The sequence below is a fragment of the Gadus chalcogrammus genome, chromosome 20 (assembly GCF_026213295.1).
Source record: "Gadus chalcogrammus isolate NIFS_2021 chromosome 20, NIFS_Gcha_1.0, whole genome shotgun sequence".
In the NCBI taxonomy this organism is placed as follows: domain Eukaryota; kingdom Metazoa; phylum Chordata; class Actinopteri; order Gadiformes; family Gadidae; genus Gadus; species Gadus chalcogrammus.
In genome coordinates this window covers 15,624,238-15,638,709 of record NC_079431.1, presented here as the reverse complement: position 1 = coordinate 15,638,709, position 14,472 = coordinate 15,624,238, and the positions used below count along the sequence as shown (strand labels likewise).

At 43.7% G+C, this 14,472-nt stretch overlaps 1 protein-coding gene across 2 annotated transcripts; it reads right to left on the bottom strand.

Annotated features, from left to right (window-relative positions):
- Positions 1-823: 823 nt before the first annotated feature.
- Positions 824-14,393, bottom strand: wdr3 (WD repeat domain 3). Of its 2 annotated transcripts, none has more exons than XM_056579262.1 (27): positions 14,308-14,393; positions 13,555-13,757; positions 12,897-13,106; positions 12,431-12,549; positions 10,109-10,187; positions 9,841-9,936; positions 9,509-9,607; positions 9,037-9,138; positions 8,808-8,908; positions 8,477-8,581; positions 7,935-8,189; positions 6,911-7,004; positions 6,418-6,519; positions 6,030-6,112; positions 5,602-5,740; positions 4,968-5,024; positions 4,723-4,823; positions 4,381-4,492; positions 4,033-4,167; positions 3,612-3,662; positions 3,389-3,454; positions 3,151-3,243; positions 2,737-2,787; positions 2,490-2,533; positions 1,833-1,961; positions 1,532-1,625; positions 824-1,120 (listed from the first exon to the last, which is right to left on the bottom strand). In XM_056579262.1, the coding sequence occupies exons 2-27, from the start codon at positions 13,726-13,728 to the stop codon at positions 965-967; spliced, it is 2,847 nt and encodes a 948-aa protein (XP_056435237.1). In that variant the 5' UTR covers positions 13,729-13,757; positions 14,308-14,393; the 3' UTR covers positions 824-964. The 2 variants fall into 2 exon arrangements, with proteins under 2 accessions (XP_056435237.1, XP_056435238.1); XM_056579263.1 differs by lacking the exon at positions 14,308-14,393 and adding an exon at positions 13,876-14,229.
- Between the last annotated feature and the right edge of the window lie 79 nt (positions 14,394-14,472).

Sequence of the window (14,472 nt, the reverse complement as noted above, 5' to 3'; positions counted from 1 at the left end):
CCGACACCGACCCTACGGCGGTCTTTACGGTCGTTCTTGTAGGGCTTCCTTGTCGGCCCCGAGATCATGCTAACTTTAACCCGGAGTGAAGATTTTTTTAAATGTTATGTTTAACGTTTCACTTTGGTCGCCACGTAAGCACACTGGTGGAGAGTTAAGTGTCTGAATGCACATTGTTTAGATTATATTTTTCTTCTTTCTTTTTTTTTCCTGTAGGCCTATAGGTCCTATGCACATAAGCAAGCCTTTTTATTGTGATAATAAACATTGGTTTTACATGCATTTTTTGTACTGTCTGGAGAAGAGCAATTCAGCAACAAATAAGGCCTACAATTTCCTCTGGGATTGCTAAAGAATCCTTAATCTGAATGTTTCTAATGCTCAGAACATTAGGCCTAAGCTACAAAACCAGGCAAGACAGAAATCCACCTCCGCTGCAACTCTGTCCAGCTGTTCTCTGACACCGCTAGATTTACTCTGCGGGTCCAGTGCCTGGCGACGGTAAATCCACTCTACCGTACATTTACACGCCGTAAAGTCCCGATACATCTGGGTGATTTAAGCGCCGGGTTGGCGGGTGACTGGGGGGTGTGTGGGAACCCAGGGACTAGGGGTTCTTGCCAGAGAGGGAGCAAGTGGGGGAGACCTGGTGGTCTGGTACTCAGAGGGTCTCGACCCTGCGCCCCCCACCTCCACCACCCTGTGTGTGTGTAGAGTTATTTCTCTCCAAGCTCTTCCACATATTGTATTTTATGTGGCGCCCCTGCTTGTGGTGTTTTACAGCAGTTCGCTCGTTGGTGCACTCGCTTTTATTCGTGTTGAAAGCCATCAAGAGACATTGTCACGGGTTTGAGACAGTTTATTTGCGGAAATAAAAAAACGTCATGGGTAAGTTACATCCTTTCTAACGACTCATCATCAGCGCTTACATAGAAAACTAAACGGTATAAATCCTCCTGGTGGTCTAGACAATGGTGAGGATGACTCTCTCCCTCCGCCTCCTCTTCTTCCTCTTCTCGTCCAGACGCCCGGTGGCGTCGGCAAAGAACATCACCTCCTCCTTGCTCTCCAGCTCTCTCTGGAGGAACTGCAGCGCGGCGCTGTTGAAGCCCAGCACGTCCTGCAGGGCGGGGGAGAAAACACCTTTTAGACACGCATAACACACTCTTCTATTGTATCTTTCAGTCTAATACATCTTGTTCGCACTGAGGTAATGTAAATGTACATTTCCCAAGCCATTACAACCTTTTGGATACAACTCAAATACAGTGATCATGGTGATGTCACAGCCAATTCAAAATAATCCCATGATGCATTCTGATGTACAAGCCCTATACTTCCGAAATGGAGGTATGTGCAATGTGCGCCATTATGTAGAAGCCCTATCCTAATTTTCACATCTGAATAATTCTAATGATTAAATAGTAAATAATGTTCTCAATAATAACTGGATCAAGTTTAGACTTGCCGGTAATGATTAAAAAATATTTATATATATCCCATAATAGGGTGCGTCTGCATGGTTACTTACTCGGATCTCCCGAATTTTGGAGATGGTATTGTCCTTCAGCTGGTCAATGACTGACAGCATCATCTGGTTACTGGTGATCTGGCCAAAGTGGATCCTGCAAACACACATCCCATAATAATACACTATGGTGACACATAATGAACAAGGGAATCATTCTGCACAGCCCTTTTTGATGTACCGGTATATCATGATCTGTCTACACGTGATGATGGGTTGTATAATGACCCATCTGTCCAGCCTGCTATGTTCCTAAGCAGGTAGAACCCTGTATAATGACCCATCTGTCCAGCCTGCTATGTACCTGAGCAGGAAGAAGAGGCAGCGGCAGACCAGCTCCACCTCCAGATTCCCCTGGAGGTAGCTGTTGAAGAGGGTCAGCAGCTCAGGGACGTAGGGGAAGGGCAGCACCAGCAGAGACACCTCCAGCTCACTGTTACAGATAAGACACACAGTTAAACTATAAGAGCTTCTCATTTTAATATTCAATCAGAACTAACTGGATAGCTTTACTTGGGACTTGTACATCTAAACATTCTTAAAGCTCCCATGGCAAGCCACCAGGTGTGGTGTGATTAGCCGTTACAAGCCGTTTTGAAAAGCTGCCTCTTCTGACATCACAAGTGGGCGTGTCCAACTAAAAACTTTACTGGCTAATCACTCAGAACTGGTGGTATAGTATGTCACCTTTAATTCAAACCCAAATGGCGGTAAACTATTTTATGATCAAGACAAGATCCCCAACCTGACCTTCTCTTACAACCCTATAAGATTAGCACCTATGTTGGCTAGGTTACATTATTTGGGGGTTTGCCCTCATGTTAGCAAGCCTAGGTGAAAAGCTTCTAGCATTGCTAAACTATTGGCTTTGCAGCCAATTGACCTGTAGCTGGAGAGCTACTGGCTGCGGGTAAAACAGCAGGCATGATCATTAGGTTACATTGTGGACAGGAGTTCTCACCTGGATCGGACCTTCTTGATGACGTCCAACACGTAGCGGGAAGGCTAACAGGACGAGAGGACAGACTGGGTTACCATGGCGATCAACAACATCTCACTACATTGTAATGTCATCAGATTTTAGTTGAGTTTCATCAGAGCGATGCAGACTGATTTCTGTTGTCATCTGTTCAGAGGTTCACAAGAAAAGTTGGTGCCGTTTGAAGTCTAGTGCAACAAAACAAAAGACAGATCCAGTTGTGACTTACCGATACATTCCCAAAGGCCACAAGGATGGGATTAGGATTGGGCAGAGGCAACTGCAAAATACAATGTAGTATTAGATTATTTAAGGATTTCTGTAGACAGTGCCACTAGATGGAGACAGAGCAAAGCTAGGAAAACAAGTCACTGGTTACACATCAACTTGCAGAGGGGCACCCTCAGTTAATGTATGGAGAAAAAAAAAATCTCTGTAGCTCTTGAATATGCCTAACTACCAGTTATGTCACAGTACAAAACTAGTCGGGGTGCAATTCCATGTCTAAAAAATATTGATTTGATATTCATGCATTAACAGGGGGTGGCAAGTCGCTCTTATTTTCTGGATGAATCCAAGCTAAAGTGCTTGCATGCTTTAGCTAACCCTGCAAGGCCAGTGAGTGTGTGAGTGAATGATGTACCTGTTTGCCAGCGTTCTCACAGGCGTACTTGTGCTCCTCCAACTTGCGGCTCTCCGATCTGTAGAGCTCCAGAGCCTCCATGATCCTCTCAGCCTGCACACACACAACACACAGGCAGGTCATCACATGCACAACACACAACACACACACGCCAAGGAGGGGTTTTCTGTTATGACCTGGTCCTCTGGCTGGCGCCAACCAGCCAGAGCTCTTTGGGTGTTTAAACAAACCAACTCACAGCTTTCACCGTCTCCACTGTCTTCTTGGCGGCCGGAGCCACTTCCCCTTCCGTCTCCCCGGGAACCTGAGGTCAAACAGGGCACAACCAATCAGTGACAACTACACACAAACAAACGCAAAATCACTTTCACAATACATGTGTTGAGATTGCATTATAAAGTTAGTCAACAATTCTGTCTCTATTTTTTCATTTTTAGATTTATTTATTCATGTGCACTCACCACAGGTTCTCTTTCTTTGGCAATGCTCTCTTCAAACTCTGCTTCGCGCTCCTAGGAAACAAAGGCCGGGAACAAAAGGTATCTACTATTTACATTGTTTGATGTTGTACAGATGAAATAGGAGTGAAACAAAAAGGTCTACACACAATTGAGATTAAAAATACCAAGTCGTACCTAGTAGTCAGATACATATATAATATATATATGCATATAATATTATATAAAATATTTATCATTATAATTAAGGCTATTAAGTTCTATAATGAAAGTAACTTTTTTAAAAATTACATGAAATATGACAATATAAACAATATGATTGGTAGAAATGAACTACGGAACTGAACGTTACAAAATAATTATTCATGGTTGTGTATTTCACAACCATTCAAACTCCTAAACTGCTAAAGGCTAGCCCACTCACAATCTCGCGCTCCTCGTCCAGAATGATGGGCTCGCGGGTTCGATCCCAGAGCCGGAGGGACTTGTCATGGGAGGAGGAAACCAGGTAGTCTCCACTAGGACTCACAGCCAGGGTCCAGACCTCCCGATGGTGGCCCTGAGGGGACACATTAAGGGCTCATTATTGTCTGTCAGGGTGACAGAAAGTGTCTACTCATTAACTACTACACTGTTTTCTGCTGATTGGTAGGTTCAAAAAATGTAATGTTCTAGAAACGTAAAAAGAGCAGTGTTTGTGAGACCAAGAGAGCGGGCTGAAGCGATAGAGGGCTGATGAGAGAGGGCTGATGAGAGAGGGATAGAAACACACCTCTAGCGTCTGGATGAGCACAAACTTGTCTGCGTCCCACTGTTTGATCTTCTTGTCCTTTCCCGCCGTGAAGAACAGGTGAGTCTTGGGAACAAACTGGAGGAACATGACGCTGGAAAGGGAGAGAAATGGATGCCAATTCATCTGATTAGTTTAATCATAGTTTTTATTGCTTTTATTAGTGCATTTGCATTTTTTTGGCCAACATTTTCATGGCAATACAAGACACCATGACCCAGCAGTTAAACTTGTAGTTTGTCTTCACAATCGGGACCCAAGGTGTGTAAACGTGACATCGTTATAATGTGCCTCAATGTGTCCCGGTTTATTCTGGGACCCTACCTGTCGTCGTGGGCAAACAGAGAGCGATGACAGTCTCCAAAGTCCAGCCCCCAGATCTTGACATTTCGGTCGGCCGAGCCTGTGATGATCAGTGTGCTGTCCTGGAGGTCAGGGGAGCACAAGAAGAAGAAATATGAATCAACTGTTTAAGGATAACTTTCGTATGACTTCCTTGTTTCGTTGAGTGAGAGATAGTGGAATAATTGTTGTTTGTTGAATCATTTGGTTTTTTCTGGCATACTTACGTGGGATATGTCCAGACAGAGAACGGGAAGCTTGTGTCCGTACAGCGACAGGAAGAACTAGAGGCAACACAAAAACAAGACTTAAGTCTCCTTTGATAAAAACCTCAGCACTGCCAACTCAACAGACCACAGGACCCATATTAATCTACATATTGAATCTGACTGGAGGGAAGGCCCTCGATATTCAAAATATAGATATATCGGCCGTTATTCAAGATATAATGATTTATCTATTTGGTGGTATTTTGGAGGTGGAGCAGCTCTTTTGCTGCTCACCCTCCAGTAATGCTTTGGGCCACAGCAACATTGGATAACATAATGGGGACCAACTGTATGGGGAGGAGCTACCTTCACACAGAACAGGATGTAAAGCTGTTAGTGTTGACGTTGATGTGCTCGGTTAAAGTTTTTAAATGAGCTCATATTGGCAAACGTATAGGTCAATAAGATGTATGTGTGATCAGCCGAAAAAATTGGCCTATCGATATATCGGTTGGGCTATACCGGAAACAAAGTTGATGTTGCACTCTGGGATTTTTTCACATCGCGTATGTATCGCGTGTATGAATCAGTACCGTCAGTGGGATTGTTCCACCTTGTGTGTGTGTGTCAGGAAAGAGTCAGGATTATATACCTTGAGCGTGTCCATGTAGAAGACCTTGACCGTAGAGTCCAGCAGAGCGACCGCCAGCAGCCTCTGGTTCGGGGAGATCTTCACACACAACACGTCTTCTCCTAGCTGCAGGGTCCGCGTATGTTTCACAGTTAGCCTCCTAAAACACACACACACACATTTAGTTTGGGTTAGGAAACATAGAATATTTTAGAGCTTAACAATTTTAATGTTTAACAAGTCCATTAAAAACATACAATGACATATTGCAAATATCAGAGAAAATACAAATACATAAACAACATACTAATACGACTAGTTAAGGATACAGCTATCATGACTACAATGCCCTGAACGGAGCTCTCACAAAGCCTATGATGGAGTTACGAGCATCATTACAATACAGTGAAGGACTATTGGTTTCTGATAAGCTCAAAGCGATGACCTACTTCTGTTCACTCTCCTCTCCCTTGACCAGCTCAAAGTCCCAGAACCTGACCGTCTTGTCTGCACCGCCTGTAACAATACCCCTCTACACACAAACACACACTTAGCATAAACAGTATGTACATTTTATAAAAACATACACATGCGTCTTTATATTTACACACATCTGTTAACAACTTTTATAACCAAATATACATACAATTATACACAGAGAGATGTAGACCGTAAGACAGACATACAGAGAAAGAGAGACAGAGAGCAAGAGAGAGAGAGAAACAAGGAGACAGGTGAACCTGGCCTGGGGACAAACAGATTTCCAGGTAGGTAGAGAGACAGACAGATTGACACGTATGTAGAGAGACAAACAGACGGGTAGTCGGAGAGGCATACCTGATCTGGAGACAGAGCAAGGGACCACAGAGCTCCCTCGTGGGCTGCAACGTTCTCCATTAGTCCTCCTGAGGCCAGATCAAAGAGCTGGAGCTTCCCACTCTGAGAGAAAGAGTGAGACAGACACACACACACACACACACACTTGAGTTTTAAATCCAATATAAATTTGGTGCAGACTCTACGGCAGTGGCCCACACCTTGTCCATCCTGCTACGTTTGTTAATTTATGGTAGACTAAAAGAGTTGACGATTCCACACATTATTCACATTGGTAAGACAAGTCATCTTCACACGGTTAAAGAACACCAGATGTCACTGAGTGTTGTCCAGGTTGGGCAGACTACACAGTCAACAACGTAAAAACATAAAAGCAAGCCGCATGGAACCAACGAGACCCAGCGTACCACCGGCACCAGTTTGGCTCTATTCTGTTATACTGCAAGCTTCAGTCCCTCAGAGGAAAATGCTGTGTGTACACACGTGTGCGTACCTTGGTTCCGAGTATGATCTGTCTGTCTCCAGGTACAAACAGGGAGCAGAGGGCGTAGTCACACTCCATGGTTCGCACCACCTGCAGGGTAGACCTGACAAAGAGGAGGGACTTCCTGTTAGCAATCCAATAAACTTGCATCACAATCACAGAAACGAAGATTGACCAATCAAATGCCGTGAGACAGCCGCAACAGAAATATCCTAGCAAAGATTATTTCTATGATTCATGGTCAAGATTTAAATAAATGTACACTTAGTCTCAAGTTATAAACAGGTTGCGATAGCTACAGCCAGCATGCAAACCACACAGTACGGTATGGTTTATGTGCCAGCGGAAAAGCAACACAGTGAGATTAAATGTAATATTTCATGGCTAAGATAAAGATAGGTTTCATGGTTCAAATGCGGGTGAAATGTTTCATGGTTAAGATGGAGATTAAATGTTTCACGGATAAAATGGAGGTGAAATGTTCCATGGTTAAGATGGAGGTGAAATATTCCATGGTTAAGACAGACTTTAATTGTTTCATGGTTAAGATGAAGGTTAAATGTTTCATGGTTAAGATGGAGGTGAAATATTCAATGGTTAATACGGAGGTTAATTGTTTCATGGTTAAGACGGAGGTTAAATGTTTCATGGTTAAGATGGAGGTGAAATGTTTCATGGTTAAGATGGAGGTTAAATTCCTCATGGTTAAGATGGATGTTAAATGTTTCATGGTAAAGATGGAGGTAAATTGTTTCATGGTAAAGATGGAGGTAAATTGTTTCATGGTAAAGATGGAGGTAAATTGTTTCATGGTTAAGATGGAGGTTAAATGCTTCATGGTTAAGATGGAGGTTAAATGCTTCATGGTTAAGCTGGAGTTTAAATGCTTCATGGTTAAGATGGAGGTTAAATGCTTCATGGTTAAGCTGGAGGTTAAATGCTTCATGGTTAAGATGGAGGTTAAATGCTTCATGGTTAAGATGGAGGTTAAATGCTGCATGGTTAAGATGGAGGTTCAATGTTTAGTCCTCACCTGTTCCAGACCTTGACCGTGTCGCCTGAGGCTGACAGGACGGCCATGTTGTCGGAGCTGAACGCCAGCGTGCGAGCGTCTGTGCGATGACCCGCCAGTGTCAGCCGAGACGTCTTATTAGCCACAGGTGTGGGCGTGGCCCTGGGCGTGGCTTGGTGGTCTGAGAGCTTCAGGCTGTAGGTTTCCACCGTGTTGTTCTGGAGCAACAGCGCCACCTTCAGCTCTCCCCCGGTACACCACACAGAGTCAACCCATCTAAAATCAATAATAACAGCATCTATTATACATATACCAACAAAACAGACAGTCCACCCATCTACAATACTAATAAACAATGAATTACATTTTACATATTACAACTGCAGTAATAAAAAGAAGAAAAACATCTGTGCGTTTGGTTCAAGGTGCATTTGGGGCATGTTGGGTTGTGTTGTACATGGTTTAGGGTGTGTTTTGTTGACTGTGCATTTAGTTTGGGTAGGGTTTGGTTCATGGTGCTTCTGGTTTCTTACATGGTGCGGGGGGCCTGGTTTGAAGCTCACCTGATTTTGGAAGAAGCCCTGATTTTGGTCAGTCTTGTGATCTCGTCTCCCAGAGTCTTCTGCACCACGGGCTCTGGAACCTCCTGGTCTGTGTCCTCCCTCAGCCTACAGCAGGGGGACATCCCACCAGGCAGAAGGGGGCAGGGGAGTCTAGAGGTTAGGGGGTACGACTCCCAGCTACAAGGGTAGGCATGCTAGACCAAATAGCCCGTAACCCCTACGAGCTTGTTCATTACCTGACTCTCAAAAATAAAACATGCAATAAAACAGAAAACGCACTTCAATTGAAGAGGTGGTAGTAGTACTAGTACGTATAAAAGACGGTGCATACTTTGCGGCCTTCTTCGTGGCTTTCTTCTGCTTCCGGCCCATGGCTTTTTCCACGTCCTTCGCTGACAGAACCTTGAAGAGCTCCAGGACTGGCTCATTACCCTGGCGACACAACACATACACTTGGGATTTAGCATTAGCAGCTCATTTACATCTGGGTTAGAAGATAGCAAGGGCTGATGATACGATATTATATTCAGGGTTTGTATGATAACGATAGGGTTACTCACATGGCAGGCGAGGATGCGGGCTTTGCTGTCCATTGTCATCGAGACAACCCTGTCCCTGGCCTCCCGGAGGATGGAACCAGCACTCTTACAGCTCAGTAACCTCTGATGGAGAGAAAGAGGCCGAGAAAGAGGCCGAGATGGAGAGAGAGAGAGGAAGTAGCAAGGGAGTGAGACGAATGAGAGGAGAGACAAAGGGAGACAAAGGGAGAGACGTAAAGGGAGAGATAGGGGGCAAAGGAGCAAGTGAGAGAGGATGAGAGGAGATAGAGAAAGAGAAGTGTAAGGCGGCAAAGGAGTGACCGGGAGGGAGCAGGGGAGATAGAGTGAGAGTGAGGTTGAGAGAAAAAAAAGGAGGGGAGAGGGAGGTAGAGAAGAATACGTTAAATGGAGGAATGAGGTTTGTATTGGGATAATTTCCATAATGGGTTGTTAACTTGTCAGTGCTTGGGGGTCAATATTAACTAAAGCTCACATCTTCAGGGCTCTCGTCCATAGCTTCATCCTCGGCCTCGTCATCATCATCCAGCAGAGATTTAACCTTCTTCTCTTTCGGTTCCCCCTCATCTTTCTCCTGACACACAGAGACATGGCGTAAGACGGACGGTCAGGAAAACAGATAGATGGACGGAGACAGGCATTGGGAATGTTGAATTGAAGTTATCGGCAATGTGTGCTAGTCATGTCTTAATGAGAGAGTGTTAAACTGAACAGACTTATGGCAGTAGAATACTGCACATGCCCAGTGGAGACTGGCTATGAGGTGTACATGGTGTGTTGCTTCTATAGTGATGCGTTGAGGTCTACCTGCGACAAGTAGTTTATGTCCCAGGCTCTGAGCTCGCTGTCCGCAGACCCCGTCAGCAGACGGGACTCCTGGTCCAGCAGAACCATGCCCCATACCTGAGACACAATCATACACACAGGCGCACACGCACACACATAAAACCAGTCAATTCAACCTAGAATGCACAACAATGACTCAACAATCTCTCTACAAGGTCCGCTTCAGCTTGTGCCTGGCTGACAGGAAGCCATCCTGCAGAGAGCCGGAGCAGGTCCTTTCTGTACTGACCTCACTGCGATGGCCGACCAGAGTCTTGAAGCAGTGCTGCGTGTCCAGATCCCACCACTTCACAAAGCTGTCCTTGGAGCTAAACACACACACACACACACAAAAGTATGTATCATCAAATATCTATAATTTATCGATGTGCTTACATCCAATAGGCCGTGCATATATCCAATACACAATATGCACCAATGGGCGACAACCCATCGTTTTGGAAACAACCAAATGATTTGATTTGTGTACCACTGCCGGTACGCTCATGTTGTTCATGAAAGCAGTAACATTACCAGGTGAGACACGTGCTGGGTAACGTCAGTCTGATGTTAGGTTCTTTCCCGTTGAGTGAGCAAACCAATCAAACGACTACTCTGAGGATGCATTTGAATTCATGACTTTTATCCTAATGGGCAAATGCTTTTCTGGTGATGCGGTCACAATATATTTTATTTTGTTTGCAAACAAGCTCCTTCTTAAAATAATGGTTTGGGAGAAATTCCAAAATAAGGGAGGACTTCTCAGTCCGCTTTATTGCCACTGGCATCCATAGGGTTGGCACATCTATTCCCACATTTCTAAGCCTTGTTTGAAAGGGTGCACGATGTGCCTGATAGGTACATTTTATTTTATTTACCGAGAACTATTTGTGGAAGAGGCTTAAAAAGTGATAAAGGAGGGTTTACAACTCTTTTTGGAGCAGCTCACTTCGGAGCCAGAGGGGTAAGTTACCAAATGAAATCGGAATTAATTACACTCATAAAAGGTATTTAATGAAATTGTATATACACTATTATATCATTAGGTGAGTGCTGCATCCAGCGCATAACTATTGTTCTTCATAAGTTTTCTTCTTTCTTTCTTTCCTCTTTATTATTCTCTACAAACTTTGGGACCTATCTTCTTCCTCAATTTTTCCCCTAGACACCATTCATATTCTAATGTTCAGAATAGCTTCAAATTGCGCGCTCCTTTTCAGATTTTTTAAATATTTTATACTTTTTAAGATATTCTACTTTTAAAATACTATCTTTTTATAACATAGGAGTCAATGGGAGGACGGTAGAGCCTGGTACTTCAACTGTTTAAGACGTAACTAAATCAATTTTCAACCATTTATCCTCGTTCAAACTATTTAACAAATCTACACACTTGTATCTTCAATAATATCGAAACGGAATTTCGATATCATTTAAACTTTCTTCTCAATCACAGTTTTAGTTTCATACAGGCTTCATTTTCCGCTGTTTTCATTGAAGACTTCTGCCCATTCTGACACTCATACTTCTCAAGAAGTCGTAACTCAATAATTTTTCAACCGTTTACCTTCGTTCAAACCATTTAACAAATCGCCACACTTGTATCTTCAATAATATCCAAAGGGAATTTCGATTTCCTACTACAGCACTCACCGCATTTTCTGCAGGAAATGCATTTTCTAGTTTATTTATCATGTTGGATTTCTTTAGATTAATTTATGCTCTTCACTTTGCGGGTCATTGTTGATGTGCATTCCATTCTAACCCCTTCAGCATCTGCATTCACTGAGTTTGAGTGGTCATCATCTGGAGCAGGGATGGGCAACTTTCATGATAAAGAGGGCCACATTTTTTATAATAACCATCGGAGGGCCACATGACTGCACACTTCAACTAAACGTGAGCTGAGAGAAGCTACATAATTTTGAATTTGGTAGATGATTTCCTGTATTCTGGTGCATTTTGGCGATGGCCACTACCTAAAAAATCGTCCAGAATCATAACCTATGTACGGTATGTTAATTGAACCAACATACATTAATTTCATGTTTTCCATGCTCAAACAGCCACATGAATGGTCAGTATTTTTAACAGTGCAAAGGGCTCACATACATCATCATTCAATGAAGTCAAAAAACTGAAAAACAGTGGCCCAACATTAAGTGCAACAACTCAATGAACTCAAACCCAACAAGCAGTTGTAGTTTTTGTAGTGGCGACTTAAGTGGATATCTTTAATGACTGATATCGCTTCTAAGCAAACTAGACGCATGGGTTTGCCTTTGAATTCTATGAATTCTTCTCATCTTTCTTGAACGAGTTTTCTGTAACTCGATCAATTATTATTATTATTATTATAATATATATTTTTTTTTTAATTACCGGTATGTGCGGGCTGAGTGGGCATGCGGGCCGCCAGTTGCCCATCCCTGATCTGGAGGGTCAAAACTATTGTCCAATGCAGAGGCTTGAACATTGTGTAGTGGCTAGAGTAGTGTGAGGGGGTAGGGGTATTGGGACAGGGCTGAGGTCACTGATGAGGGCTAAGAGGGGTAGCAAAGGAGGCAGTTACCTGGTCACCAGTAGGTTGTGGTTCTCCAGGAAGAGAGCCTGGGTGATGGAGTCCTTGTGGCCCTTCAGCCTGAACAGACCACACTCGTTGATCACATCCCACACGATGACATCCGTGTCCTGGAGAGAAAGAGAGAGACATAGAAAGACAGGGACAGCAAGAGTGAGCCACAGACTCTGGTAAAGTCAAACAAACAACAGGACATGGAAGATGTATGCACTTATGTTCACTGGGACATTGTCATTACTAGCAGAGGTTGGATAAGACGATTTATTAGGAAGCAGATAAAACACGATTTTACATTTAATGTGACCATACAGAAGCAATCCCATTTACATTTAGTTTAAGGTTTTATCCAAACACACTCTCTCTGATTTGGTGTTTCCCCAGATGGAAGGTTAAATCCTCCACCTCCAACACTTTGGTTGGGTCCAATAGGATAAGCCAATGGGGGGTGAGATCGTACCCTGGAACCTGTGACGAGACGCGCCCCCAGAGCGTCATAGCCCATTGCGGTGACGGCGGTCTTGTGTCCGTTGAACGATACATTGCTCTCTCCACTGAGCAGGTTGAAGATGCGCACGGCTCCATCCTCGTAGCCCACGGCGATGTGGTTGCCGTCGGGGGCGGGGCACAGGTAGGTCACCTCGTGTTTGATACCCTTCAGGATCAGCACCTGGTCGGGGGAGAGAGATATACAGAGAGGAAGATGAGAGAACTGGGTAACTACACCAACTTTTTTATTTATTTAAAGCAACATTGAATTGAGAGAGAGGAATTTTGGATTATTTTGGCTACTTGGTTAAAGGAAATGATACATTGAGGTTCTTCTTACTATGTAAGGGAAGAAAGAAGACCGCTGCAAACATCAGTTTCATAACTTTACTCAATTGTTTCAGTCTGTACAGAAGTATTTGGGGCAGAAACCATACACACAATAACCATCCTAATTTACAAGGAATCCAACAATTTCATAAACTCCACAAAAATCCATTCATTAAATCATACATCCATCAAGTCTTGCGTTAATTACGTTGACAGTAGTGAAGGCAGTAAGTTAGGAACCATTACCAGGGAGCAATGTATCACATTCAACGCACGCCAAACATAGACCATAATATTACCTTTTCTCCTTTTCGGACGTCCCATATGAATACGTGCTCGCAGGCGGCCACGGCGACGTGCCTTGCCTTCTCCCCCCCGCGCAGCGTCACATAGGCGATGTTGGCTTTCTGGCTGCCGATGACTCCGAAGACAGCGCTGGACACATAGCGCAGGTACTGCTTGGTCAACCCCATGACCCAGCAAGCCTTGACGATCACTTAATCTGGGTTAAAGCAAAAACACATATCATAAGACAATATTAATCATGGGACGGAAATTCCTGTTTACAGCAATAGTCATTACCGAACGACAATAAGACAACCAGATATATATTCATATACCTCTGACCAATGTATCACTTTATTCGTACTAAACGGTGACATATACAACAAAACTGTGCATTTATTGTTAGTAAGTTAACCAGATATAAGCAATGCTGCACGCTGTAGTATTGACAGTGGATTTGCAGATTGTAGCAGTGTGCTTGGTTTTATCATTGTGTAGTTTAGTGCGATCGGGGATAACCCCTTTGAACTGCAAAACGCGTTTAAGCGGCCCCTAACTCCGTGTGTACTGCAGCCGAACAGCAAATCGAGCGCAACGACACCCTCGCGTTGGATACTACCGAACCCACGTGGAAAAGTTCCGACGTTTAACGGGTCTGTTCATTCTCGTACGGCGTACACACAAATCTATTCAAGTTGAAGTCATTTCATACACCTGATTTATAGTCGTGAGAAGTGTAAATGCCTGAAATAGTTTTCCTTTCCTACCTGTAAATGCGGTGTGTAGCTCACTCTGCTTGTACACTACAGCGCAGCGCATCCGGCGTGTGTGAATGCCTCGCCAGACTGTACGAATCGAATGAAGATATTATTTTAATGCTCAATAAATGATATGTTTCCCCTGTAACAACTCTACATTTATCCGCCCGTAAT